The 25,826-nt window shown below is 33.5% G+C and overlaps 2 protein-coding genes and 1 long non-coding RNA gene across 3 annotated transcripts; all 3 read left to right on the top strand.

Annotated features, from left to right (window-relative positions):
• The first annotated feature begins 1,766 nt into the window (after nt 1–1,766).
• On the top strand, nt 1,767–5,732 carry LOC141711573 (prohibitin-1, mitochondrial-like). The gene is made up of 6 exons (XM_074514116.1): nt 1,767–1,865; nt 2,502–2,686; nt 2,815–2,931; nt 3,868–4,038; nt 4,726–4,938; nt 5,256–5,732. The coding sequence occupies exons 2-6, from the start codon at nt 2,510–2,512 to the stop codon at nt 5,442–5,444; spliced, it is 867 nt and encodes a 288-aa protein (XP_074370217.1). The 5' UTR covers nt 1,767–1,865; nt 2,502–2,509; the 3' UTR covers nt 5,445–5,732.
• Nucleotides 5,733–10,609: 4,877 nt separating this feature from the next.
• LOC141711574 (glutaredoxin-C9-like) lies at nt 10,610–11,365 on the top strand. Its single transcript, XM_074514117.1, has one exon. The coding sequence runs from the start codon at nt 10,746–10,748 to the stop codon at nt 11,154–11,156; it is 411 nt and encodes a 136-aa protein (XP_074370218.1). The 5' UTR covers nt 10,610–10,745; the 3' UTR covers nt 11,157–11,365.
• A 1,225-nt stretch (nt 11,366–12,590) lies between these two features.
• LOC141711572 (uncharacterized) lies at nt 12,591–15,845 on the top strand. The gene is made up of 3 exons (XR_012571390.1): nt 12,591–13,137; nt 14,228–14,365; nt 15,548–15,845. It is a non-coding gene; the product is annotated as an uncharacterized LOC141711572 (long non-coding RNA).
• The last annotated feature ends 9,981 nt before the right edge of the window (nt 15,846–25,826 follow it).

The following is a 25,826-nucleotide window of genomic DNA, read 5'->3' as shown; positions in this document are numbered from 1 at the left end:
ATGTAATAGTTATACCTAAATATAATTTAAATTTGTTTCTTATTTTATAAAATAAAATTAAAAATTATCAATTCATACATATTTTAAATCAAATTGTTTTTTGTATATGTATAATATAATACTTTTAATATTATTTTATATCATTTAAGAAAATATAATTATAATTCACATAATATGTTTATGTAGTTATTTTTATATAATTCACGTAATATGTTTATGTAGTTATTTTTATTTTATTTATATATTTTCTTTTCTCAATATTGTGGAGTTTGATCAAAATAGTTTTTTATGATTATTATTATATTTCTTCCTAATTTTTATGTTTTATAAATGCGTAATTATAGTTTAATTTATTAAATAATTATCTATTTATAAAGATTATTAGGTATTTTAATGGAATGTTAGAAATGATGAAATACATTTAGTATATAATATTTTTTATTGGATTTGTATTTCAATTTTAATTTGTAATAGTTATTATTATTATTATTATCATTATTATTATTATTATTATTATTATTATTATTATTATTATTATTATTATACTTACACTTCCACACGTGTTTTCATGGTACTTTAAATGTATTTCATTAGATTCAAATTTCAATTTTAAATTCTAATAATTTATTATTATTATTATTATTATATTTCTAACTTATCATATTAATTTTTTTAACAAAATGATACTACTTTAACCCGATTATAAATGATTTATTAATTGTTACTTATATTTATATTTTTTAAAATAATTATTGCTTGTATTATATATAATATAATATTTTTAATATTTTTTAATATCATTTAAGAATATATATTTATATAGTTCAATTTCTTAGTTATATATGTTTGTTATAAAAATTATTAAATATTATAGTAAAATAATAGGCTACCCCTTATTATCTATACCTTACCATTCTAATTATATATATGATATAATTTTTTAAACTCCGTACCCAAACTAAACGTAAAGAATTGGCAGGAGAAGGCAGGAGAAGGGAGTAATAGAAAGTTGGGCTTATTCCGTTTGAGGGTGTTGATTTATCACGGTAAATGTGAAATAGAGCTCCTTTTATATGCTCTGCTTCAATAAGTCTTCTATTACTTTGCTATTTATACGATAATTTTTATCGATGTTTAAAGTTTTTAATAAGTTTGTATAATATTCAACCATTGTATTATTAAGACTTGTTTCTCAGTCGACTACTTGATTATCACTATTTTGCATGATAGTGATTTTATCAACTCTCCTTTCTCTTTTTTTGGTGTATGAGAAAATTTACTATTTTGACCCCTTTCTGATAATTGTAGTTGTTTTGACCTTTAATTTCAAAAAAATTCTCGCTGAATGTATACTTCTCCCTTACAAATGATGACTAGTAATATCAATGTATATATATCGAAGCTCTAAACTCAACACTCTCACAATTAAATTCACGGCTACATTCGATCAATATACTATATACGAGTTATGTGAGTAATACATTAACTGTATGCATGTTTATTTACTAGAAAATAACAACAAAGACTGTTTCATTGGCCACTGATTCGATTTATCTCAAACATTTAATTTTAAAATTGCCAAAAAAATTAATCCAAAAATAAATTAAAACAACAGAAAAATCCAAGCTATGATTTTCATTTACAAACCAGGTTTCAAGCATAAATAAAACAAGGACATTAAAAAAAACAAAGGTGTTGACTGTCGAATGGGCCAAAAGGCCTGATTAAAAAGGCCCAAAAGAATGACCCGGATAGATAAGTCATACATTTAGTAAAGCCCTTTTAATACCCTAAACCCCTTCCCCAAGCAGCTGAACCTCTGCAAAACCCCTCTTTCTTCATCTCTCTCCACATCAATCTCTCTCGTAAGTCTCTCTCTCTCTCTCTCTCATCTATCTCATCTCCATTTTTGTGTATGTACACTTCTAATATTCCTCATCTCATCCCCAATTAGTGCTAGATCTGTAATAAATTATGTATTTCATTTATATTTGCGTGTACACTTGTAATACCTTTGATTGTTAACACTCTTTGTGTTACGAGTTTGATATTATGTGATCGTGCTATAGTTAGGTTGTATTGATGATTAATCACTGTTCAATTGCTTTATAAATCACCTAATTATATCAGTATGTGGTTTAAATGAGAACAAAACCCCTATGAGAACTAAATGAAGAATTATGTACATTTAAATACGTTTTTGCAGTCTTAGATGTTAGGGTTTACGCATAGTATAATGTATCGCAAGTCAGTTTTCAGGTTTTATTTCGATTTTAATAAATTATATCGTTCCTCTGCTATATATTCTGAACGTTTTTTTAAATGTTATATCTGCTCTGTACTCATTTGCTTTTATGTGATCTTTTTTCGTTTTAATGTTTGTTGTTAGGTTTATTTTTTGCTTCATAGGTTTTTTCTTTGAACTGTGTCAGAAAATGCCTTTTTTTATAAGTTTTTTTAGTACTAACTGATTGGCACTTTTTATACTTTTATTATTTTAGGCTAGAAAATGAACTTTAGAAACGTCAAAGTTCCCAATGTGCCTGGTGGTGGCGCAGCTTCTGCTTTGCTAAAGGTTGGAGCAGTTGCAGCGCTAGGATTGTATGCAGTTGGTAACAGTCTTTATAATGTTGATGGTGGGCATCGTGCAATTGTGTTTAATCGTATAGTTGGTGTTAAAGACAAGGTATCATCTTGACTATCTTTTGATTAGAATTTATACATACTGTCTGTTTAACTTCTTCTGTGTTTATATATTCCTGAGGTATGTCTTGTTTTGGTAATAACTTTCACATCTTTTTACCTGAGTCATAGGTTTATCCTGAAGGAACACATTTGATGCTCCCATGGTTTGAGAGGCCGATTATTTATGATGTTCGTGCACGACCCCATCTAGTTGAGAGCACTTCTGGTAGCCGAGATCTTCAGATGGTTAGTTCTTAATCTACTAAAAACTCCCTGCAAATATTCAAATTATCATAATTTCTTGGCTAGTTGAATTAAGCTTGGTTTTCTGGTCGGTCTGTGCTAATTATTTATGAGTTCTTTTGCAAACTAACACATGCTGTAACCTGCCTTCTTTAGAGCAGCTCTCGTGACCTTTATGTACAAAGATGGCACTAAAATCTTGTACGCATCTTACTGAATTTGAACATACCTTTCTTAAAACTTAGTTACATAATCTGCACAAAAGTTTTTGTTTCTGTTCAATTTTTCATGCTTTACAAGAATTTAATCACAAAATCTTTAGATTCAACCGTTTTCCATTGTATTTTTGTTATTTGTCTAGCAATTATACATCATCCTTCCTTTTCTATATTTGGGATTTTTTTTGATAAATTTTCACTTTTAATTGCTCTATTATAAGCAGAGCTAAAGACTTTCTGCAATCGCGATTAGAAAATTAAAATTTTGTAAAGTGAAAGTTATTGTATCGAACAGTGGACCTTTTTCATATACAGTTTCGGTATTCTAGTCATGATTAATTGCATTTTATAAAGAATCTGCAGTTGTTTTACTACTAGACCTGTTAATATAATCCATAAGTTTGGTTGGAATGAACAAATGGTTTTGTGTAAATATCCAGTATATGTAGTTGGGTCATGAATGTGGAATATGTAGTCTTATCACTTCTTAAGTCTGCATGAACTCAAGTTGAAATCAGTTGCAAATAGTATTTAATGCTGAATACCTATACTAGCTCGAAGACAATTGCTTTGCGTATTCAAAAGTTTTGATTTATTTTACCTTGGTTAGATACTTAAATAGGTATATACTCCTGGAGGATTGTCTTTTTCATTGTGTCAGTGATTTACGAAGGCATTATTGTGATATATTATGTGATGTATCTTTTGTTCATCTTTGTAGGTCAAAATTGGTCTTCGAGTTCTTACTCGACCTATGGCAAGTCAGTTACCTACGATTTACCGAACTCTTGGTGAGAACTATAATGAAAGAGTTCTGCCTTCGATTATTCATGAAACTTTGAAAGCTGTTGTTGCCCAGTACAATGCTAGCCAACTGATTACTCAAAGAGAGGTTTGTTGTTTTTTAAATTTTAAATTGTAAAATTCTTGCTCACTGGATGAGGCTGACATATTATACAATACTAGGATCAGTAACATATTTTATTGATATTGAAGGGAAAATGACCAAATGTAACACACACGTAGTAGAACTAAAATATGTTGGCTTTTTAGGATAGCTGTTCCAAAATCCATTAGAATATAGCATGCTAACTTAAGCTATTAGTAGAAGCATATGATCATTGTAATTGTAGTATCATGTTTTCATGTGTATAGCATTAATTTTTGACATCCCTCAAGTTGCATATTATGTAGTAACTTTTAGTCTAAAAGAATGTGGAATCTGTAAGTTCATGTACCAGTTCACCTTTTTTCCAATTTAAATAAGGTATGCTAGTCTCAAATTTTGACATCAAATTCTCCCCCCCTTTATAAACAAGTTGTCAAAATGAGTTATTTTGTTTGAACTATAGTTTGTTGCTAGGTGAAGTCAGAAGTGTTTGTCTTTAATACTGAGGATCTGACTCAGATCCTATGTCTTGTTGACATTGGTAGGAGGACGAAATTAGGGTCGAACTAACAAAAATTTTCTTTTCTGCCTAACTTCTAATTTTCCCTGATCATTATAATGGATCAAAAATTATGTTGTTACTTGTTAGCATATCTTTTGGCCTTTCCTACAGTTTATTTTTTTGTGCAGGCTGTCAGTAGGGAAATACGTAAGATTCTAACAGAGAGGGCTGCTAATTTCAACCTTGCCTTGGATGATGTGTCCATTACAACTCTGACTTTTGGAAGAGAATTTACTGCTGCAATTGAAGCTAAACAAGTGGCTGCACAGGAAGCTGAGAGGGCCAAGTTTGTTGTGGAAAAAGCTGAGCAAGACAAGAGAAGTGCTATTATCAGAGCCCAGGTCAGAAGAACTAATGACTATATAAATCATAATATCGAGATATGTTATTAAAACGTTTTTTCCTTTTTAAAATCATTTTAGCATATGTTGTCCATTATATTATTTTAGGCTAATACATAACTAAAATTAATGTGCCCAATTATTTCGTTCTTTCGTTTTTTTTCATTGGCCGGAGTTACAGACCTAAATGATTTTGCTTTAATCATTTAAAAATTAAAAGTAAAGTCTCACTTAAAAATTAAGTTGCAAGTCTAGTGGTAAATTTTTGTTTTTCTGTTATATACAAGTGCTGAATTGTATTACTCAATGATTACCAGGGAGAAGCTAAGAGTGCTTCATTGATTGGACAAGCTATTGCTAGCAATCCGGCTTTCATCACTTTGAGGAAGATTGAAGCAGCTAGAGAAATTGCAAATGTGATGGCTAGTGGAAATAACAAGACCTACTTGAATTCTGGTGATCTGTTACTGAACCTGCAGGGAATGGATGTTACCCCAGTTAAATAAAGCATGTAGTAGCATAAGGTCAAAGCAAGTATAAGCATAAGATTGAACTTTTAGCTGGTTTCTTTTGTTGGCCACCCAATCTACCTTGTTCTTTGCTAGTATGATGACCTATGAAACATTGCCGAGTATGATAACCTTTAAAACTATGCCCCGTATTTCAACTCTGGGTAAATCTCGTCCAAGACTAATATGTTGGTTGGTGATCATAATTGATATTATTATTGAACCTCTTAACATTGTGGCATGTTTTTATCTCAGAAATATTTCTTATGAAAACTTTCTATGATAGTTGATTGTCAATGGTCATTCGACCATTTCGTAGGCTACTCTCTCTGTCCTAAGTTTTGGATAGTTGATGGTCACTTGAATATTGAGCTGATCACTGAGGATTTTTAAGGCAAAGGTTGTGCTTTTTTTGCTTAAAATTATTGTAATAAACAATTTTTTTGTTTAAATATCGTGTTTCTCCTCCTTGCGTGTTACAGGGAATATATAATTTCGATCTAGTGTACCCTCTTGCTATCTATTTTGCAACGTGCAAGGCGTGGTACGCATTTATATATTATTAATCTGTGATCTAGTCCAAAGTGAATATAGTCTTGTTCCTTTAATTGCTCCTGTTAGCATCTGATTCCTTACCCTTTCTGGAAGTTTGTATATCGTGTTCCTGTTGCGTAGCATCTGTTGGGAATTAATTCTTTTCCATGAAATAATGTACAAAGGGAGGAGAGTCGTGGGTGAACCTGTACTCTTTCCGTTCCATTTTAGTTGTTACACTATTGAACGTTTATTAGTGTGAATGCTGACCAAAGTTTGGCTGAAATTTATTAATATTTTATAATAATAAAAAAATTGTATCATTGAAAAGTACTATAAATCTACTTTAACAAATAATTTTCAGTTTTTAAATTAATATAAGAGTAAATTTTAATCTTTGATAAAAAAATTAGTCAATTAACCAATAAAAATAGAAATGTGATAACTAAAAATGAATTTGATTATAGCAATATTATAAAAAAAGTAAAATAATTTGATGACATTCAGGTAAAATTTTAAATATCAATCCAGGAAATCGAGTATAGATCTTTTCAAACCCGGGGCACACATCCGCACATGGAGTTCTTCCTTTACTGTGAGTTCATCCTCAAAATATATCTTTCTTTTATACGTAATTATTAATGTTATTATTTATATGTTAAATTTATTCATATCTATTTGGAAAATACAAAATATGAAAAGAAGGTGCCCAGAAGCTGATAAACAGATACAGAAATCCTAATCAACCTACGTGTGTATGTTACATGTGACGTGGGGACGACACAACTTGATATCTATATGTATGTCAAAAGTTTAAATTATTGTTCAGTTATTACTATATGTCGCCATGCTAATGAGCTCAGAGCTCTGAATTTTAAATCTCACGTAAGAAAATAAACCTTTTTTTCCCATTTATTAAATATATCAATACATTATAATAAACGTATGAGTTAAACAAGCAGCAAGTTATGCCGCAGTGACACCTTTCAAACTCTAGATTAGTTCATCCTCATTTATTAATTGTAGCTGAAGTTGTCAGTTACCGTAAGTAAGATAATAAATATATATTCATTCCGTTCCATTTATTTCTTTATACCAAAAATAATAAAAAATTTATAATATTAAAATTAACTAAAACCACTTACATCCACTACTTTTTTTCATTGCATTAACTTGATACATTAAATATTGATTGACCTAATAACTTACTCATTTTTCTTATTTTTCTCCTAACGTTTCACTTTTTCTTAATCTGCGTGCCCAAATCAAAGTTATTCTTTTCGATGGGACGTAGGGAGTAATATTTTAACAGTAAAATCTAATATAAAAGAAAAAAATTTGATGACTTAAATATTGAAATCTCTGTTATATACATTGGTCGATTATTTAATTTTTTTTGTAAATTGATCAAAAATATTTGACCTATTCAATCAATTACTGATAAATTATCCGATTATTAAATTTATTAATTACAATATAAATAAAATCCGCTTTTTGAAATTAATAACTTGAACCCTCTTGAATAAAAGCCGGAGAAATAAATGATATAATATAGAAAAAATGATAAAAATGGCCGATTTTTGAAAAAAATTAACAAAAATAGTCATTCTGAAAAAAGTGACCAATTTTGGCCGATTGAGTACTCCACTGTCAGTTGGGTATCCCAATTTGTATAAGATACTCCACTGGTAGTTGGGTATTTCATATATGGGATACTCCACTGCCAGTAGGGTATCTTGTATAAAGTGGATACTACACTGACAGTTGGGTATCTCATCAGCTAAAGTTGGCCAACTTTTCAGAAATTGGTTATTTTTGTTAATTTTATGTAAAAATAGGCTAAATTTGTCCTTCACCCAATAATATACATGTACAGGATAAGTGAGAGATATGGAAAGCCACGTGGCGGGACCCGTGAGGATGTGGAACTATTATGTCACAGCACACGTTGGGTGATGGGATGGCTCATGGTCATGGCTACATGCTGGTACTGCTATATATTTTGTCTGACCCCTACTCTCGACCGATTGTTATCTTTTCAAAGAGATTGACTGACTTTTATTTTAAGATAAATTTAAAATATAATTTTATAATTTTTTTAAAAAAAGTTTTTCCGAATAAAAATAAAATATTTAAATTTTTATTCAGTTTTTTTTTTAAAATTATAGAATTATACTTTTAATTCATATAAAAATATGTGTCAAACACTTTCTTAAAAATGATAAAAATTGAGAGTAACGTAGTGAGTATCAATTTTGCAATTTGCAAATGCTGTATAATTAAAATGATGTAGACGAAGACGTCGTCCCTTCTCATCTCGCACCGTCCGCCACCGGCTACCTTGTCTTGTTCTCCCTAGATACATTTACAGTTTTACCCTTTTCTTTCATTCTATTTCTTTAGATTTAAATAAATTTAAATATTACTTTTCTTATCTGGCTTCTATGTTAAGTTGAGTATGTTGTTTTCCCTAATTTTGTAGGTAATTAATTTAACTTTTGTTTAATCCGCGAAGGAACCATGAAAATATTTTCGTAAAAGCTACACTGTATCCGAAGAACGTTGAAATGCTAAAACCTCGAGATCACATATATAAATTTATTAAATTAGTTTAATTAATACTTATACAAGCATAAGCATAGTATAACTTTTAACTAAAATTTAGCAATTGAAAAGAGTGAAATTTAATATGTACTTTTAAGAGTGAATTATAATATATACTTTTCAAGTACAATTTGGTTCTGCTGGTATACAATAAATAACTATCTCTAATTTTTCTTAACTGATTTAAAATTAAACTTTAAAAGTTATTTTTGATTAAGTTTTGATTTTTTTTAATTAATATCACTACTAGCCTTTATAATTGAATTCTCAAAAAATTCCTGAGGCTAAAATTTGACAAATAAAGCGAGGTAGTGATTGGTATATGGTTACATAGGCAGTAGCACATCATAATGCCATGATTAGGTAGTATTTCCTATGTTCCTGAATACTTTTCTGGTTTGTGTCGGACATATTTGTCAATACACGTTTTTGATTATTAATATCTTTAATTTCGTATTAGTATTAAATATAAAAATTTCACCGTATTAAAATACTCGTAAACACGAATACAACAAGATCACTCATGACTATTTTTTATCTTATAGATTAACCGTAAATTAATAGTCAATGGCTAAACGTGAACGGTAACAAAAGTCAAAATGGAAAACGTATTGTGGTAGGGAGGGAGTAACAAATTAACTAACAATACAGAACTAATTAAATAAATACCAATGTCATCATGGTTTTATTTAAATAAATACCAATGTCATCATGGTTTTATTGTAGTGACATAATGCTTAGGTAAGGACATATGGGAATGACTAACACTTGTGGTGTGGGTTAGGAAAATTTCAACGTTTACCTGAATACATAATAAGTTTTGTAGGTAGGAGTTAGCGCGGAGAAACTTAAGGTATAGACAGTTTATTTTTCTATACATTATTAATATTTGATAAAATTTAAATTTTTAGGTAAAGAATAACATATTTTTGTTAATTATATATTTGCATGGCAAGTGTTAATAATCCTATGACTAATATTACAATCTCAAATGAATGCTAACAGATCCGTAAAAGTTTTAAATTTAACTACAAATGTGTTTAAACATTGAAAATGAATGTGTAGATAAAAAATATTTTTCTAAATCTTGCATTACATTAAAAATGTTGGTAAACAATAACATATTTTGATAAATGTATAGATGATAAGATAATGTTGATTGATTATAACTTAACTTGAAGACGTTAAACACATTAATAAAATTTAAATCCCCCAAACCCTGATCCATCAGCGCACCATGGAATAATCATATATATAGTAAAAAAAATTGTGCCAGATTTTCCAATTTTTAACTAAATACTAGTGTGTAATGCTGTAAATAACAACTTACCTACTAATATATCCCGCGTATATAAATACGCACTCATAAATCAAAAACCTATCTTATATGTGTCATATGATTTGATAAAAATTTTAAAAAATATATTTGAAAAACCTAACCCAACTCTTTGCCAAAAATGTAATATAATTAACTTAGTCCTCAAAACACAATTGTTGCCATACAAATGCGCTTGATAAGTTCTCCCCACCTTACATATGACTTGTATACATCACACATTGCAATCCATGGTCGCGATTTCGTCATCGTCACACCTACATTTTGGGTTTGTTAATAAAAAAAGTATTATACACAATTTTGTTCAACCAGGCTCCAAGATTAGACCAAAACAACTGCCCCATTAAATTAAATAACTATCTTACCAAATTACGGTTGGATAACTCAAGTGGTTGTCGTCTTGATACTGGTTCAATCCTCGCTCACCCCAATATTTATGAGAATAGATACTCTTTTATAAGACTATAAGTCATATTTATCGAAAAAGAATAACAACCTAACCACATCATTTAATTTTTTTAAATTCCATCTCTACCCCTTGAATCCTTGATAGAGTGTCTGTGACAACAGACATGAAGTAATACGTAATTATCAGAATGACATAAGTACACGTAATCCATAACTGTCCTAATTTAATTATGTTTTGTAATGTAACGCGTAAGCTGATCTCTTAACTCCCGTTGACGCCCGCCTCTTAATTCCAAGTCACCTCCCTCGTAGTATATAAACACATCCCTGTCTGAATTGTTTTACTTACATATTTGTTCACATAATCGATCAAGCTCAGTTCGAAAATATCTATATTAATATATTTTATAATCGCCATGCAAGAAGCGCTTCCTTACAAGACATGGACATCATCTTATTCATCTCATGAAGGTACGAGTAGTACGTCAGCAATGAAAGCTCCGACAAAAGAAGATGAGCTGAAGAAGATGGTGTCGCAGAACGCCGTTATTGTGTTCGGTAAGCGCGGCTGTTGCATGATTCATGTGGTCACGCGGTTGCTTCATGGCCAAGGTGTTAATCCAGCTGTGTACGAAATTGATGAGAAGGATGAAAACGACGTCGTCGGTCAACTTAAGAAGCTTGATGCCGGAAAAGATGATGAGTTGCAGTTGCCGGCGGTATTCATCGGTGGGCAGTTGTTTGGTGGGTTGGATCGGATTATGGCGACGCATATTAGCGGCGAGTTGATTCCTGTGTTGAAGCAAGCCCGAGCTTTGTGGCTTTAATTTAATTTAGAAGTTACTAATAATTAGTTTTTTTTGTTTTAGTTATTTTCTTTTAAATTTAGTGATTTTAGGTGCTTCTTTTACATTGTTTTCAAACTTTGTTAATTCGGAAAGTTTTAGGAAAAATTTTAGAAATTTTTAATTTCATAACATGTGTTTGAATGAAGAAAATTGAGTAAATAAATTTATACTTACATGTTTTATGTGTTTGTCAAATCTTGCGCTTTGTATTGATTTCACATTCATCTTCTGGAGGAACTTGCGTATTAGTTTCGTGCTGCCGACCATAGAATGAGAATTGTGAATTTTCATGAGGCCGGTTTATTATTTTACTTCCTCGTCCCGACCAATTCTTTACGTTTAATTTAGACACGGAGGTTAAAAAATATATTTAAAATAGTGAAAAAGAGAAAGAAAAGTGGGTGAAGTGATGGAATCCATTAATTAATTTTTAATATATAGAAGGGAGATAGTGGAGTACAAGTAGTGTGAAAAGGGAGTAAAAATTGGAAAGTTGTGGGATCCATTACTATTTTTGATAAGTTTTGAAATATAAAAAATTGAATGTTACATAACAAAAGAAAATTGTAAAGAAATTGTTGGGATAAAGGCGGTACCTTTTAAAGTCTTTTCGTTTAAAACTGGATGATGTAAGTATTTGTTTACAGCAAATTAATCAGTAGATGGTATAAAAACAAAAAGCGGTTACGAATTCATGCACCGAGTATGTGTAGAAGTAGAAATATTATATTTATGGAGAGTAGGAGGGAGATAACGTAAACGATTAGAATGGATCAAAATCAACAAAGCGTGTGGCATGGCATGAATCAAATATGAATGTGGATTGATCCAAAATGGGTACCATCAAGACAGCATGATATGGCTACTCAGTGTTTCAAAGGACAAGTTCTATAACTACTTGATAAATCTCGATGAAATAAAATCCATTACAATTAAGTTATTCGAGGAAGTTCCCGTTTTGATACTACAATCTTAGATTATATCGAGTTATTTACTCCCGTTGTCTCGTTCAATACTATATATTTATTATTTTGGAATATCCCTCTCATTTTTATATATACCCAAAAATAGTTAAATATACTTTATCCGTTCCTTCCAATTTTTATCGTTTCTGTAGGAGTTTTCGACATGTATTTTAAGATAAATAGAAAGTATAGTTCTATAACTTTTTTTTTTTTCGAATAAAAATAGAATGTTTAAACTTTTATTTAGAAAAATAATTTTTTTAAAAAAAGTTAAAAAAAACTTTACTTTTTCTTCATCTTAAAATGCGTGTCGGATACTCTCCCAGAAACGATAATAATTGGGAGGGACGGAGGGAGTAATAATATAAAAATAGATTATATACTTTTATATTGTCTAAACATACCTCTTTATGTCATCATTAAACTTAATTATAATACTCTTATTAACTTAATCATGTTGTTACCCATTTTATTCTTTTAGTTCTCTTTTTTTATCTCGTTTATTTCCTCCCTCGTCTCTACCCCATCAAGAACACTGAAACTCTCTATTTCATTTTTGCATTTTTACCGTACTACCATCAAATACCCCATGGAATCTGAATCGATACATGATTCAGCTCCTTTAGTTGCTTCAGAGTCCGACCCCGAATCTCCGACATCTCCATTTTTTCCGATTGTAAAATTTGTCAAAACTTCCCCAAAATCTCAGTTGACTGAATATTCGACCACTTCTTGTCATTCCGATTCCCCGTCTCTTTTATGCCATGTTGTTGAAGATACTCCAAAATCTCAACTCTAAACAAGAGAAACATGGAAAAACATGTATTTGAAAAGAAGGCAGACAATTCGATAGCGAAGAAGTTGAAATTTGAAGACCCGAAATTTGATGACCCAAGTGGGGAACTCCATATTTTTCTCCCCCGATTTTTCAAGTGAAGCATGATTCTTTCAATCGATGAAAATAGCATGTTTTAAGTAGTCAGTGTTAAGTTCTTGTAAGTCATAATTAATTTTGAGGATTTGAACTTGTAAAATTACATGTTATGTTAGTAAGTTTAAATTGAACGTGTGTGTATATATATTGTTTGTTCGAATGTAAATTACCTGTCGTAATTTTTACTATTGTTTATACTTCGCGTTTGATTTATTATGTCTTATTTTTAGTTGCTTATAATTTGTGTAATTCCCTTGTGTTTGTTTCCAATGCAAGAGCAGTGTAACATAACGTATCTTGGCATAGTATGTGTTGTTTAAGTTCAAAAGTGAATCACCTTTGAGAACATAGTGTTCGCATCCAGGACCTGAATTTAGTTTTTAATACAAGGCATTTTGATAATAAAGCATGTATGTTTACTTTTCTGTTTTATATACGCTAGATTTCATGGAAGTCTGCCACCCGATGGTACTGTGCATATTTTGTTAGTGTCTATAATTGGTTTGTTGCTTGTTATGCCTCTGCAGTTTTGAAAAACACTAGTATTTGTAGATTTACAAAATGGGCATCTAAATTTTCCAGCTGATAGTACCTCGATTATTCGTATTTAAGACTTATACGTGAGTCCTCATGCTTATTGTTCATGGTCGCGCTTGTCTTGGATATTGATTGTTTGCTTATTAGTCTCTGTTTGACATAGTCTTATGTAGTTTTTTTTTTATTTCTGAATTTAAGTTGTTTCTTAAGGTCTTAGGGTCCATTAATTGATGAAGTTGGAATTGGAAAAAATGATTTCAAGTGTTGTACTTTCTTTTTATATTTGCTTTTTGATTAAACATTAATAAGAACACTTTCTGAATCTGGCTGTTTGATTGAGGCCGACACCATACACTGGACATCTCTTGAGTTCAGTAAGAGCACTTCAGCTCCTCGGGTGATAAAGTATCATTAGGTTGAAATGTGTTTTTTATTAATCATTTCTTTTAGCAGTAGGAAATTCAGTCGTGCAGATATGGCTGTTGCTCCTGGATTTTAACACATTACCCAAACATATATTTGCATTCTTTCTAATGTTCCAGTTACTTGATATCTTCTAGTTTTCCAAGGACTTTTCTTTTCTTTATATTCAAATTTTCCTGTCAATTTTCAAGGTACTCAAAGACCTGTTTACCCTTCCTCAAAGCCAAAATAGGACTGGGACAAGCTGAAAGCTCAAGTGAAAAAGGAGGTACATTTTAGAATCACAAAGAGAAATCTGAGATAAACCAAGTACTACCAACTTACATAAGGTACAATAATTCACATAAATTCTGTTTTCTTACCATATACTACCGGATTACATAAAAGTACATGAAATGAAAGCAGATTTACAAAAGATTGACATACATTATCAAAATATGTAAACATAATTGAAGCACAACTTATGCTTCACCACCGGTTGTCTCGTCTAAAACCTTTTCCATTATGTATAGTGGGTCACATATTTGAATTATTCTAAAAAATCTCAAAATCGTTGATATTGAGATCCAGACTATTAGGTGGTTGATTAGCTAACGTAATGTGAAATTCACCATCTTGTGCAATCTTGATAAAATCTTGTTCATTGTCACTTATATGAGGTCTAACATTATCTTATTAGATGACTATATGTTTGTTAAAGTTGGATGACCATTTGGCTTTAATAGCCGGAATAATCTTTTCGATTAAACGTTGCTTTATCACAGTTTTGGTGATGATATCTATGAGTTTCACTTCTATGACACCCTTTACTCTAATTTTACTTGCTCTTACCGCCGGCTCCTCAATAATGAAAGGAAAGATTCCTATTTTTTCATTAAATATACAAAACACCATCTTTGTCATACCTAGGTCTTGCAACCGCACTTTAAACATAACATTTGTTATAAATCTCTTAGATTTAGAAGTTCTATGCGGTTTCGCTTCACTTGGCAATAGATAGTATTTTTTTGATGTTCTTGTAATAAAAAATCAGTTCTCGTCTATGTATGTTGGGTTTGTATGGAGTGTTGAGCACTCGATGTAGTATAAAACAAAGATCAACTTTACTTTCATATTTTGAGATGTTAAATAAGGTTTCAACGCATTCAGATGTGATTTAATTTCTCCCCTTTGAATAAATCTATGGACGGTGAATTTAGGTGCATTTAGTTGACAAGCAAATGTCCGAATATTGGTTCGTAAGTTTAAAGGAATTGAACTTACCTTTTGTAAGTCAAAAACTTTACTCTTGTTGCCACCTTTGTATATTCTCTTCACATCCGGATGATCACCATTTTTTATTGCTTGTAGACTTACTTTCCATATCTTCGAAATTACTAATCGGGTCACTTCATATTTGGAAGCAATTTGATTGATCGTTCCTTTCTCAAACTTGTCATTGTTGTAATTTAAAATTAGCATTTGAGAAATTTGATCCTTCTCTAAATTTGTCAATATCTTTCGTTTTGCAGGACCCGGAGCAGTGGCTGGAACTTCATTCAAATCTGGAATTGGTTCTTCATTTAAATCTGGAAGCATGAAGTCAGTGGCCATTTTTTTGTAGTCTGATAGATGAAGTAGTTTTTAGAGTCAGAGGTGAAATATTTGTAAAAAGTGATGCAGGTTCTTATTCTTTTTGTACCAGTAAAAATGAGTAGTAAAAAGAAGGCATAAATGTAATCTGATTTTTTGTTCAGGCGGGTCAATTTCCCCCTTAAAGCAACCGTGTAATCATGCTTTTTCTACATTTAAATAATGTGCTTTACTTTTGCTATTAATTCTTTTAATTCTTGCATTATCCTCCGTTCCCAGATGATATGTATAAACCACTGGGACAGAAGGGAGTAAGTATTTAAGGTAAATACCTCTGTTATTGGCATGACGATGATTTTTGTTAATCTTAAAGTGCGTGTAGAGGGAGAATTTTTTTTAAAAAAGTTATTGTTATTCCTAGTGGACTAACAATGAGATTTACAGAAGGGGGGTTGAATGTAAATCTCAAAACTTTTTCAAGTTTTGAGCAGTTTATGAAAGTTGTGTGTTCAAGAAGAACAAGTGTGTGAATTGCTTTAAGCTAATACAGACAGATTTATATTCAAGCACAAATGTAAATAACACAACAGACCTTAAAAACTTTTCTGGTGGATTTGTTGTTCCACCAGAGATGGTATTTTAGAAAATCTGTGATTAAACAATGTTGATCACAGCTGCATCCTAGTACAAACTAGATGAATTTTCTCTCAATATTTTTCTAAACAGCTCTGGAAAATCTCTCATCTAATTACTAGCTTCTACTTGGTTTTTATATTACCAAGTGTACAAGTGAAGAACAATATAAAATACAGTAATAAAATAAGATCTTCACTTGCTTCTTTTCCTGTTCACTCCAGTACTTTGTTGACTATTGCATCTTTGTACTAGAGAAGAACGGCTGCTTTTTCTGTTGTTCCTGAAATTCGGCTACCACATCTCAGTTGTCTCTATCAACCCATGTGCCTCTGTTTGTAGGTACAACTACCCCTTATCAACGGCTAATCATCAGAACATCCGTTGAAGCTTTCATCCGTTGATGCACTCATCCGTTGAAGGATGTTATCCGTTGAAGCTTTCATCCGTTGATGCACTCATCCGTTGAAGGATGTTATCCGTTGATGACTTTATCCGTTGAAGCTTTAGAGACATCCGTTGAAGCTTAGCTTCTCATCCGTTGAAGGTCTTTAAGTCATCCGTTGATACCACTTCACTTATACAAAATTACAAGGCATGAAGTATTTACAATTGGCCTTCCTATCTGCATATCATCTAGTAGTCAACATGACTCATAGTTTCTCTCAACTTCCAAGAATTACATTTTAAATACAGAGACTGAAATATGCTACAACACTAGACTTATTTCTAAGTAAAGCTACACCATCAACGGATAGCCAAAGTGGTCTTATCCGTTGAGGCTACAGACACTAAATTTCTACTTAAGGATTTTGTTAAACATATCATCAAACTAATGCACATACATTCCTAACAATCTCCCCCTATTTATGTCTATAAGAATTGTAGGCATAAATTCAGGGTTAACTTGATGATAACAAAACACTTAACAGATATATGAATTGAAACTAAGTAGAAATTTAAAAATGCTGCAAAAGTGTATGTACTAGGAGATAATTGAAGATTTACAGTGTTTCCAAGGACACTCCTTTAGTCTGAGCAAATCATCTTTTTCTTCTTTGTTCCCTGGTTTTCTTTCCTAGCCTTTTGTCATTTTCCTCAATTTGGAGTTGGAGTTGTCTGAAGAATTCAGCTTCATCTTCAACACTGACATCCAACTTAGATTGCATTTCTTTGAGAGTTTCATTGCTGGCAATCTTGAGTTGGTCTTCAAGTCTGAAAAATCTTCTGACTCCTTTATCATCTCTAAATTCCATCAACCAATGAGGTGATTTGAGAATTTTCATTTCCCTTTCTTGAATGAGTAAAGTCCTGGGTAAAGCATTGGGCTCCCTCCAAGTTTTCCTTATATTGGCTATCTTGTTGAGAATTTCAGTCTTGGCAGTTCTGGTAAAGCCAGAATCCTTTTGTATAGCTGAATAGACTCTAATCAAGGTAGAGTAGCCTTCATCCAGAATCCTGTGGAGAGGCCATGTTCTTTCCCCAGTTCCTTTATATCTGAACACTAATCTCTCTGGTAACTGTCTGTAGGCAGCTATTCCCCTTACATCCTCCAGCTCATCCAGATAGAGTTCAATGTCTGAAATTTCTTTTATGTCACAGATGTGAACATAATCATCTTTAGAAATGGGTGACTTAGGCTTAGGTTTTTGTTTTTGAGTGAATTTCTTAGAGGTTAAGGGAGGTGTAGATTTTGGTTTTCTTTTATGTTTCTTTGGTAGTGGAAGAGTGGTTAGAAAGGTAGGCAATTTGATAGTGTCCCAATCAATAGGTTCCTCTTTTGGAATGATTGGTTCACCATGGATGTTTATTGTGGGATCAGCAACAAGGGGTTCAGGTATGGAAGGTAGTGGTTTAGATATAGATTTGGTTATTTCAGTGTTATCTCCACTCCTTTTATGTGCCTTGGCCTTTCTTCTGTTTCCCTTCTGCCATTCCTCTCTTTCTTCCACACTCTCACCAAATATACTCCCTAAAACCTCATCTAGGTTTGTAGTCTTGTCTTCACCCCTGACTTCAATCCCTTTTTCTTTTTCAACTAGACTTGACTTCAGCTGTTGTTCAAGCTTTGCTTGTGCTCTTTTGTCAGCCTTTAATTGCTTGTCTTCTTCCTTCTTGGCTATTGAGAATTTGGGATGTCCTTGCATCACACATATGCTCTTTCCCTCTCTAATGATAATAGCTCTATTTCTCCTTACAGCCTCATCCATGGTCTTTTTGAGATAAGCAATACTTCTGCCTAAAATCTTGTTCTCATCAGCTTTTGGAGGAGGAAAGTCCACTTCTTTTAAAGGATTCTTTGTTGAGTCCTTATTGGATCTTTCATTGGGCTTGAGAATTATAGCTTGTAGTTCTTTGGAAGAAGCTTCTCCATCCTTATGACTCCCTACTGGCATGAGCTCCATGTTGATTGGTTCAATTTTTGTGCTGTATTTCACAGATGTTGATTTGTCTTGTGTAGAACCAAACAACAGTTGCAACCTTTCATCAATTCTCCTCCTTTGCTCTTTCACTTGAATTTCAGCTGCTGCTAGCTGAATCAAATCAATTCCATCAGGCTTGCCCTTGATTTGAATGATTGGAGAAGTAGTGATGGCAGGAACTAGCACTTTAGATATGTTGACTTTTGTAGATGGCTCTCCTTCCCCTTCCCTTTTACTCTCCCCCTTTTTGTTATCATCAAGGAGAGGGGTCAAGCCTTGTGCTTTTGCCAGCTGCATTAGGAGACTGGTTTGAGATTGTTGATTGTGAAGAATGGTGGCCACAGAATTTTCAATAACTTGAACTCTGTCTTCTAACTTGGCCAACCGTTTTTCAGTAACAGATTCTTTCTTCAATCTCAAAACCAAGTCCTGCAATGTACCATAGGGCATGACTGAATCCAATTTTTCTGAAGTATAGGTTTTCAAGTCAGCAATATCCTTCCTGAGATCATCCATACTCAGATTCTGCTTCACTTGCTGCAGCTTCATGAGATGCAGTGAGTCCAGGTGAGCTTGAAGGATAGCCTTGATACTTGCATGTGAAGTATTCTGAATGGCCTGTTGAATAGTGTTGATTTGTTTGACTAAGGACACATTGAATTCCCCTGATCTGTACTCCTTAGTCAAGGCCCATTCAGGTAGATTTGGAATTGAACTAGGGCCTTCATCTCCCCCTAAGTTCATGCTTCCATAAAAAGAAATAGAGTCATCATCATCAGAATTTGCTCCAAATTCCTCAGATGGCTCACCAGCTGTAGAAGGCATTTTGTTAATGGCAGCTTTATCCCTTTGAAGAGATTCTGTTGTGTGCACTAGATGTAGTGACCTTTCTGCTTTCTCATTGCCCTGAGCAGCCAACAGTTGATAGGCTGTCACAGGATGAGTAAAAGTGTCAGCATCCAAGGAAATGTTATCAATTACAGCTTTGTAATGTTGCTGAAATTGTCTTTCCTTTTCAGCATCATCCACAATCATTGACTCATTAGCAATGGCTGGTTCCACCCTTGTATCTACTGTACCTGCTTTTCTCTCTTTTTCTCTATGTTCTTGCATCAGGGGCTCCCCCTGGCTCACACAACTCACTCCCTCACCTTCACCTACTAAGGTGGTACTCCACTCACTTACTTTTGCCATGCTGGAAGAAATAGCATGCATTTTTGAGCTCTCAATCTCTCCTTTTGCCTGGGAGCAACCCAGCCTCTCACTCAAATTGTCACTCCCTTCCCTCAATCCTAAGAGTGATTGCACAGTATTCATGTCTTCTACACTTGGGATTAATTCAGTTATTTGTGTAGAGACTGTCAACGGATGTGGAATATCCGTTGAAGGTGAAACTGATGTTATCAACGGATAACTGCTGTTAAGCTTATCCGTTGAAGAACAACCACTTGTCAACGGATGAGTGATATCCGTTGAAGAAGGAAAAGAAGTTGAAATTGAAAGTGATATAACTGTTGAATCTGTGTAGATTGATTTGAGATGTGGTGACACAGATCCTTCAATTATATCTGAAAGAATTTGCGGGTGATCCAACAAATCATCCAAGAGATGATGATCACCTGTATTTGAGTGGGGCTTCTCCCTGAGTTGTAAAGAGGGAGAATCAGGAATTGATGGGAATAACATATCCACATCCAGAGATGGTGATGAAGTGTTTGGTGATTGATGTGTGTTTATTGTGAGAGAATGGGGCTGTGACTCCACATTTATTGGAGTCACATCAAACTGAGTTTGAGAAGGCATAGATACAGATGGATGTATCTGTGCAGTGTGTGCACCCTGTGTAGAAGATTGGGTTCTAGCCTTCTTTCTTCTAATAAAGGCTTTTGTTGGTGAGTGTTTGGCTTTAGTGTCCCTCCCTCGTTTGTTCTGTGTTCCTGGTTTGGAACTATTTTCAATAGTAACATCCTTTTGGGAGGATGCTACTAGGGATGTGCTAGATACCTTTTCAACCACCACAGCTTTTTGAGAAACTGTGGCTTGGCTAGCTTGGGAAGCACTCAACTTTCCTTCCTTATCCTGGGGGTTTCTTTGATGTTCACCCCTCCCCTCACCACTCACACCCTGTTCACTCACCTCAGGGTTAATAGTTGGTGTTACAACTGTTGTCTTTTGAGAAACAACAGAGGTGGATTTCTTTGTCTTTGATTTTGAAAGTTTAGTTTTGGTGACCTTGGTAGAAATCTGTTGGGGCATCACAGATTTCATGGCCACACTAGAAGATAAAGAAATAGAGGGGTTGGAAGAAGTAGGAGTTGTAGAAGCAATTACCTCACCTACCTGAGGTGCATTCATGATTGGTAAATATACCAATGATACACTGCTGTTAAGATCCATTCTCATCAAGTCTGCAAGAACTCTTTTCTCTTGTGCCCAGCACTTGAGTTTATTATTCTCATTGATTATGACTAAACCTTCAGCAACATGGTTAGCCAATAACATAAAGAATCTAGCATAATAGATGTTATTAGGTCTATTAGCTTTGTTACCTAATCTAGTACCTAATTCTAGCATCACATAGTTGCTAAAGTTAAAATACCTATCAGAAACAAGCATATAGAGCATATTAACCAGAGATGAAGTTATGGCATCAAAATTACTAATTTTCCCAGAGAAAACCTTTATAAAGGCATCCCCAAGGAAACTCCATTCTTTCCTAAGGCCTTTTCTTCTAATACTCCCTAAATTAGCAGAGTTAAGAGAATAACCTATGGAATCTAACATGCTGGATACATCACTATCAGTGTGTGGTGTCATGGCATTGTTCTCAGGCAATTTAAAACATGCTTGTAAATCATCACAGTTAATACAGTGAGTTTTACCTTTGAGAGTGAAGGAGATAGTCATATCCATGGAGTTGAACTCAGCAGTTGTCCAAATCTCCTCAACTACTTCACAGAAAATTGTTGGGGCTTCCAGCATTGCATAGCTAAGTTTACAGTTTTTGATGAAGTCCATCATTTTGTGATAGTCTGAGTGGGCTTCATTCTTTTCTACCAAAGCTATGAAATTGTTCTTTTCATAGATGAACCCAGATTGAGACATAATCTTCACGACTGGTGCCATTGTTGTGAGTAGAAATTGCAGAGAATAACTTGAAGTTTTTGCAGAGAGAAAATGGTAAATGCTTGAAATTTTAAGAAAGCGTAAAGTAAAAATGAACAATCAGAAGGACTTATATGCTTTCTCAAATTAATAAACAAAAATATAAAATAAAGATTTATCAATAAATATGCGTTAGTGAATTTCAGCCGTTTTAAGAATAAACTGTAAGTATTCTAAAAACTACCTTTAAAACCAATACATACAGATGTATGTATGAGTATCAACGGTTAAGAGAATAGAATCAACGGCTGTTAAACACCTGAATTGATTGATGTGACATTTCAACGGATAAGGCAAATTGTCATCCGTTGAAAGGTACTTCAGTTTTATCCGTTGACGGATAAAAATTCCAGAAATGTATTTGTCTTTCAACGGATAATGATTATCCGTTGATAGAGCAATTTTGACTTTCAACGGATAGGGAACATCCGTTGATGGAATAAACTATGTTAAAAGTCAAATTTGTTCTTAGCAACTAATATATTTCAGGCTTCAATTCAAATTGCAATAAAGACATGAATTTTAAGAGTAATTAAGCATACCTAGCTCACTTACCAATCTTGTGAATGTTGATTCATCAAGTGGCTTGGTAAATATGTCAGCAATTTGTTGTTCACTTGGAACAAAATGTAGTTCCACTGTACCATTCATGACATGCTCCCTAATGAAGTGGTACTTGATATCAATGTGCTTGGTCCTTGAGTGCTGCACAGGATTCTCTGTTATGGCTATGGCACTTGTGTTGTCACAAAAGATAGGAATTCTATCAACATGAAGTCCATAGTCAAGGAGTTGGTTCCTCATCCATAACACTTGAGAACAGCAACTTCCAGCAGCAATGTATTCAGCCTCAGCTGTAGAAGTAGAGACTGAATTTTGCTTTTTGCTAAACCATGATACAAGCTTGTTTCCCAGGAATTGGCAGGAGCCTGTTGTACTTTTCCTATCTATTTTGCAACCTGCATAGTCTGCATCTGAATAACCAATTAGATCAAAGCCAGATTCTCTAGGATACCAAATACCTAAATTTGGTGTACCCTTGAGATATCTGAAAATCCTTTTGATAGCAATTAAGTGAGACTCCCTAGGATCAGCTTGGAATCTAGCACATAGACATGTAGCAAACATTATATCTGGTCTGCTAGCAGTTAAATTTAAAAGTGAACCAACCATGCCTCTATAACTTGTAATATCCACAGACCTTTCAGTCTTATTTAATTCAAGTTTGGTGGCAGTGGCCATGGGAGTTTTTGCAGATGAACATTCCATTAAGTCAAACTTCTTTAAAAGATCATAAATATATTTAGTTTGACTAATGAAAATCCCATCACTAACTTGTTTAACTTGTAAACCAAGAAAATAGGTTAGTTCTCCCATTAGGCTCATTTCATAATTACTTTGCATTAGCTTAGCAAACTTTTTGCAAAGTTTATCATCTATAGAGCCAAATATTATGTCATCTACATAAATTTGAACAAGTATACTAGAGCCATTAACATCCCTAAAGAAGAGAGTTTTATCAACAGTACCTCTAGTGAAGTGATTCTCCAAAAGAAATTTTGATAAGGTTTCATACCAGGCTCTAGGTGCTTGCTTCAGTCCATAGAGTGCTTTCAACAGATAATACACATAGTCTGGAAAATTTGGATCTTCAAATCCTGGAGGTTGACTTACATAGACTTCTTCCTCTAATTTCCCATTTAGAAATGCACTCTTGACATCCATTTGATAGACTTTGAAATTGGCATGGGCTGCATGGGCTAGAAATATTCTGATGGCTTCAAGTCTTGCAACAGGAGCATATGTTTCATCAAAATCTATTCCCTCTTGCTGAGAATAGCCTTTAGCAACCAGTCTGGATTTATTCCTTATGATAATGCCATTTTCATCCATCTTGTTTCTGAATACCCACTTTGTGTCAATAGGACTCTTGTTCTTTGGTTTGGGTACCAGCTTCCATACTTGGTTTCTCTCAAATTGGTTCAGCTCTTCCTGCATAGCTAATATCCAGTCTGGATCCAATAGAGCTTCTTCCACTTTCTTAGGTTCCTCCTGAGACAGAAAACTACTATACAGACATTCATCTTGAGTGGCTTTTCTTGTTTGCACTTTAGATGATGCATCACCAATGATCAGTTCAAAGGGATGATTCTTGGTCCATTTCCTTTGTGGTGGAAGATGTGCTCTAGATGAGGTGGCATCGGTATTGTCATGATGTGAGACAGAGTGTTGACTAGTTGAAACTCCCCCTGAGTTGTTGGTCCTTTGCAGGGAACTTGGAGTTCTATCAACTGATGATGTAAATCGATTATCCGTTGATGAACTGTGATCAACGGATGCTTCATTTTGTACTTCAACGGATGATGCACTATGTCTTTCAACGGATACTGCATTGCCTCTATCAACGGATGCAGTATTTTGTGCATTATCCAAGGGCATGTTTTGAATCCCTTTTGAAGTGTCATCTCCATCAGTCTCCTCTTCACTATCATCACAATATATCTCAATGTTGTCAAATTTGAGTCTCTCATTATATCCCTCATCTGTTAGTCCATCAATCTTTTTATCATCAAACACAACATGCACAGATTCCATAACAATGTTGGTTCTTAGATTGTAGACCCTAAAAGATTTTCCAGCTGAGTAACCAACAAATATCCCTTCATCAGCCTTTGCATCAAACTTCCCTTTATGGTCAGATTGATTCCTCAGTATGAAGCATTTACATCCAAAGACATGAAGAAAGTTTAGAGTTGGTTTTCTTCTCTTGAACAACTGATAAGGAGTCATGCCTTTAGCTTGATTGATCAAAGAAATATTCTGAGTGAAGCAGGCACAATTAACAGCTTCAGCCCAGAAATATGTTGGTAACTTTGATTCTTCAAGCATTGTTCTGGCAGCTTCAATTAAAGATCTGTTCTTTCTTTCAACAACCCCATTTTGCTGAGGTGTTCTTGGAGCTGAGAACTCATGCATGATTCCATTTTCTTCACAGAACAGCCTTAATGTTAAATTCTTGAATTCAGTTCCATTGTCACTCCTGATATTTCTAACCTTCAAGTCAGGATGATTGTTGACTTGCCTGATGTGATTGATAATGATTTCACTTGCTTCATCCTTTGATCCAAGAAAATAGACCCATGAGAACTTTGAGAAATCATCTATAATCACTAAGCAATATCTTTTTCTTGCAATAGACAATACATTGACTGGTCCAAACAAATCCATATGTAGCAGCTGTAATGGTTCATCAATTGTTGTTTCAAGCTTCTTTTTGAATGATGCTTTCCTTTGTTTGCCTTTCTGACAAGCATCACACAAACCATCCCTTGAGAATTCAACTAGAGGGATTCCTCTAACTAAGTCCTTTTTGACTAGATCATTCATTGTCTTGAAATTCAAGTGAGATAGCTTCTTGTGCCATAGCCAACTTTCAACTGTGCTTGCTTTGCTGAAGAGACAAGTAATGGATTCTGCATCTGTAGAGTTGAAGTCAGCTATGTACACATTTCCTTTTCTAACTCCAGTTAGAACCACTTTGTTGTCTTTCTTACTAGTGACAACACAGGCTTCAGAATTGAAGGAAACTGTATTCCCTCTATCACATAGTTGACTGATGCTCAGTAAATTGTGCTTGAGACCATCAACTAATGCAACTTCATTAATGATGACATTCCTTGTTGAAATCAAGCCATATCCCATAGTAAACCCTTTGCTGTCATCTCCAAAGGTTATGCTAGGGCCAGCTCTCTCCTTGAACTCTGTGAGCAGGGAGAAATCTCCTGTCATGTGTCTTGAACAACCACTGTCCAAGTACCATAGATTTCTTCCATTTCCCTGCACACCATAAAATCAATCAATTTGATTTTGGTACCCCCATTCTTGTTAGCCTTTCTCCTAGACTTCATTCCTCCTGCATCTTTAGACTTAGGTAAGTTTGAGTCAACCTTGGTCTTAGATGTAGTTGGTTGAGGTGTAGGGTTAGTCACAGAATCAT

Source organism: Apium graveolens, chromosome 3 (assembly GCF_009905375.1).
Source record: "Apium graveolens cultivar Ventura chromosome 3, ASM990537v1, whole genome shotgun sequence".
Lineage (NCBI taxonomy): Eukaryota > Viridiplantae > Streptophyta > Magnoliopsida > Apiales > Apiaceae > Apium > Apium graveolens.
This window is presented reverse-complemented; position numbering and strand designations above follow the sequence as displayed.

Coding starts and splice junctions, on each gene's coding strand:
- LOC141711574 (XM_074514117.1), top strand. CDS start 10,746: ATGCAAGAAGCGCTTCCTTACAAGACATGGACATCATCTTATTCATCT.
- LOC141711573 (XM_074514116.1), top strand. CDS start 2,510: ATGAACTTTAGAAACGTCAAAGTTCCCAATGTGCCTGGTGGTGGCGCA. Junction 2,932..3,867: donor GTAGCCGAGATCTTCAGATG/GTTAGTTCTTAA, acceptor TCATCTTTGTAG/GTCAAAATTGGTCTTCGAGT. Junction 4,039..4,725: donor AACTGATTACTCAAAGAGAG/GTTTGTTGTTTT, acceptor TTTTTTGTGCAG/GCTGTCAGTAGGGAAATACG.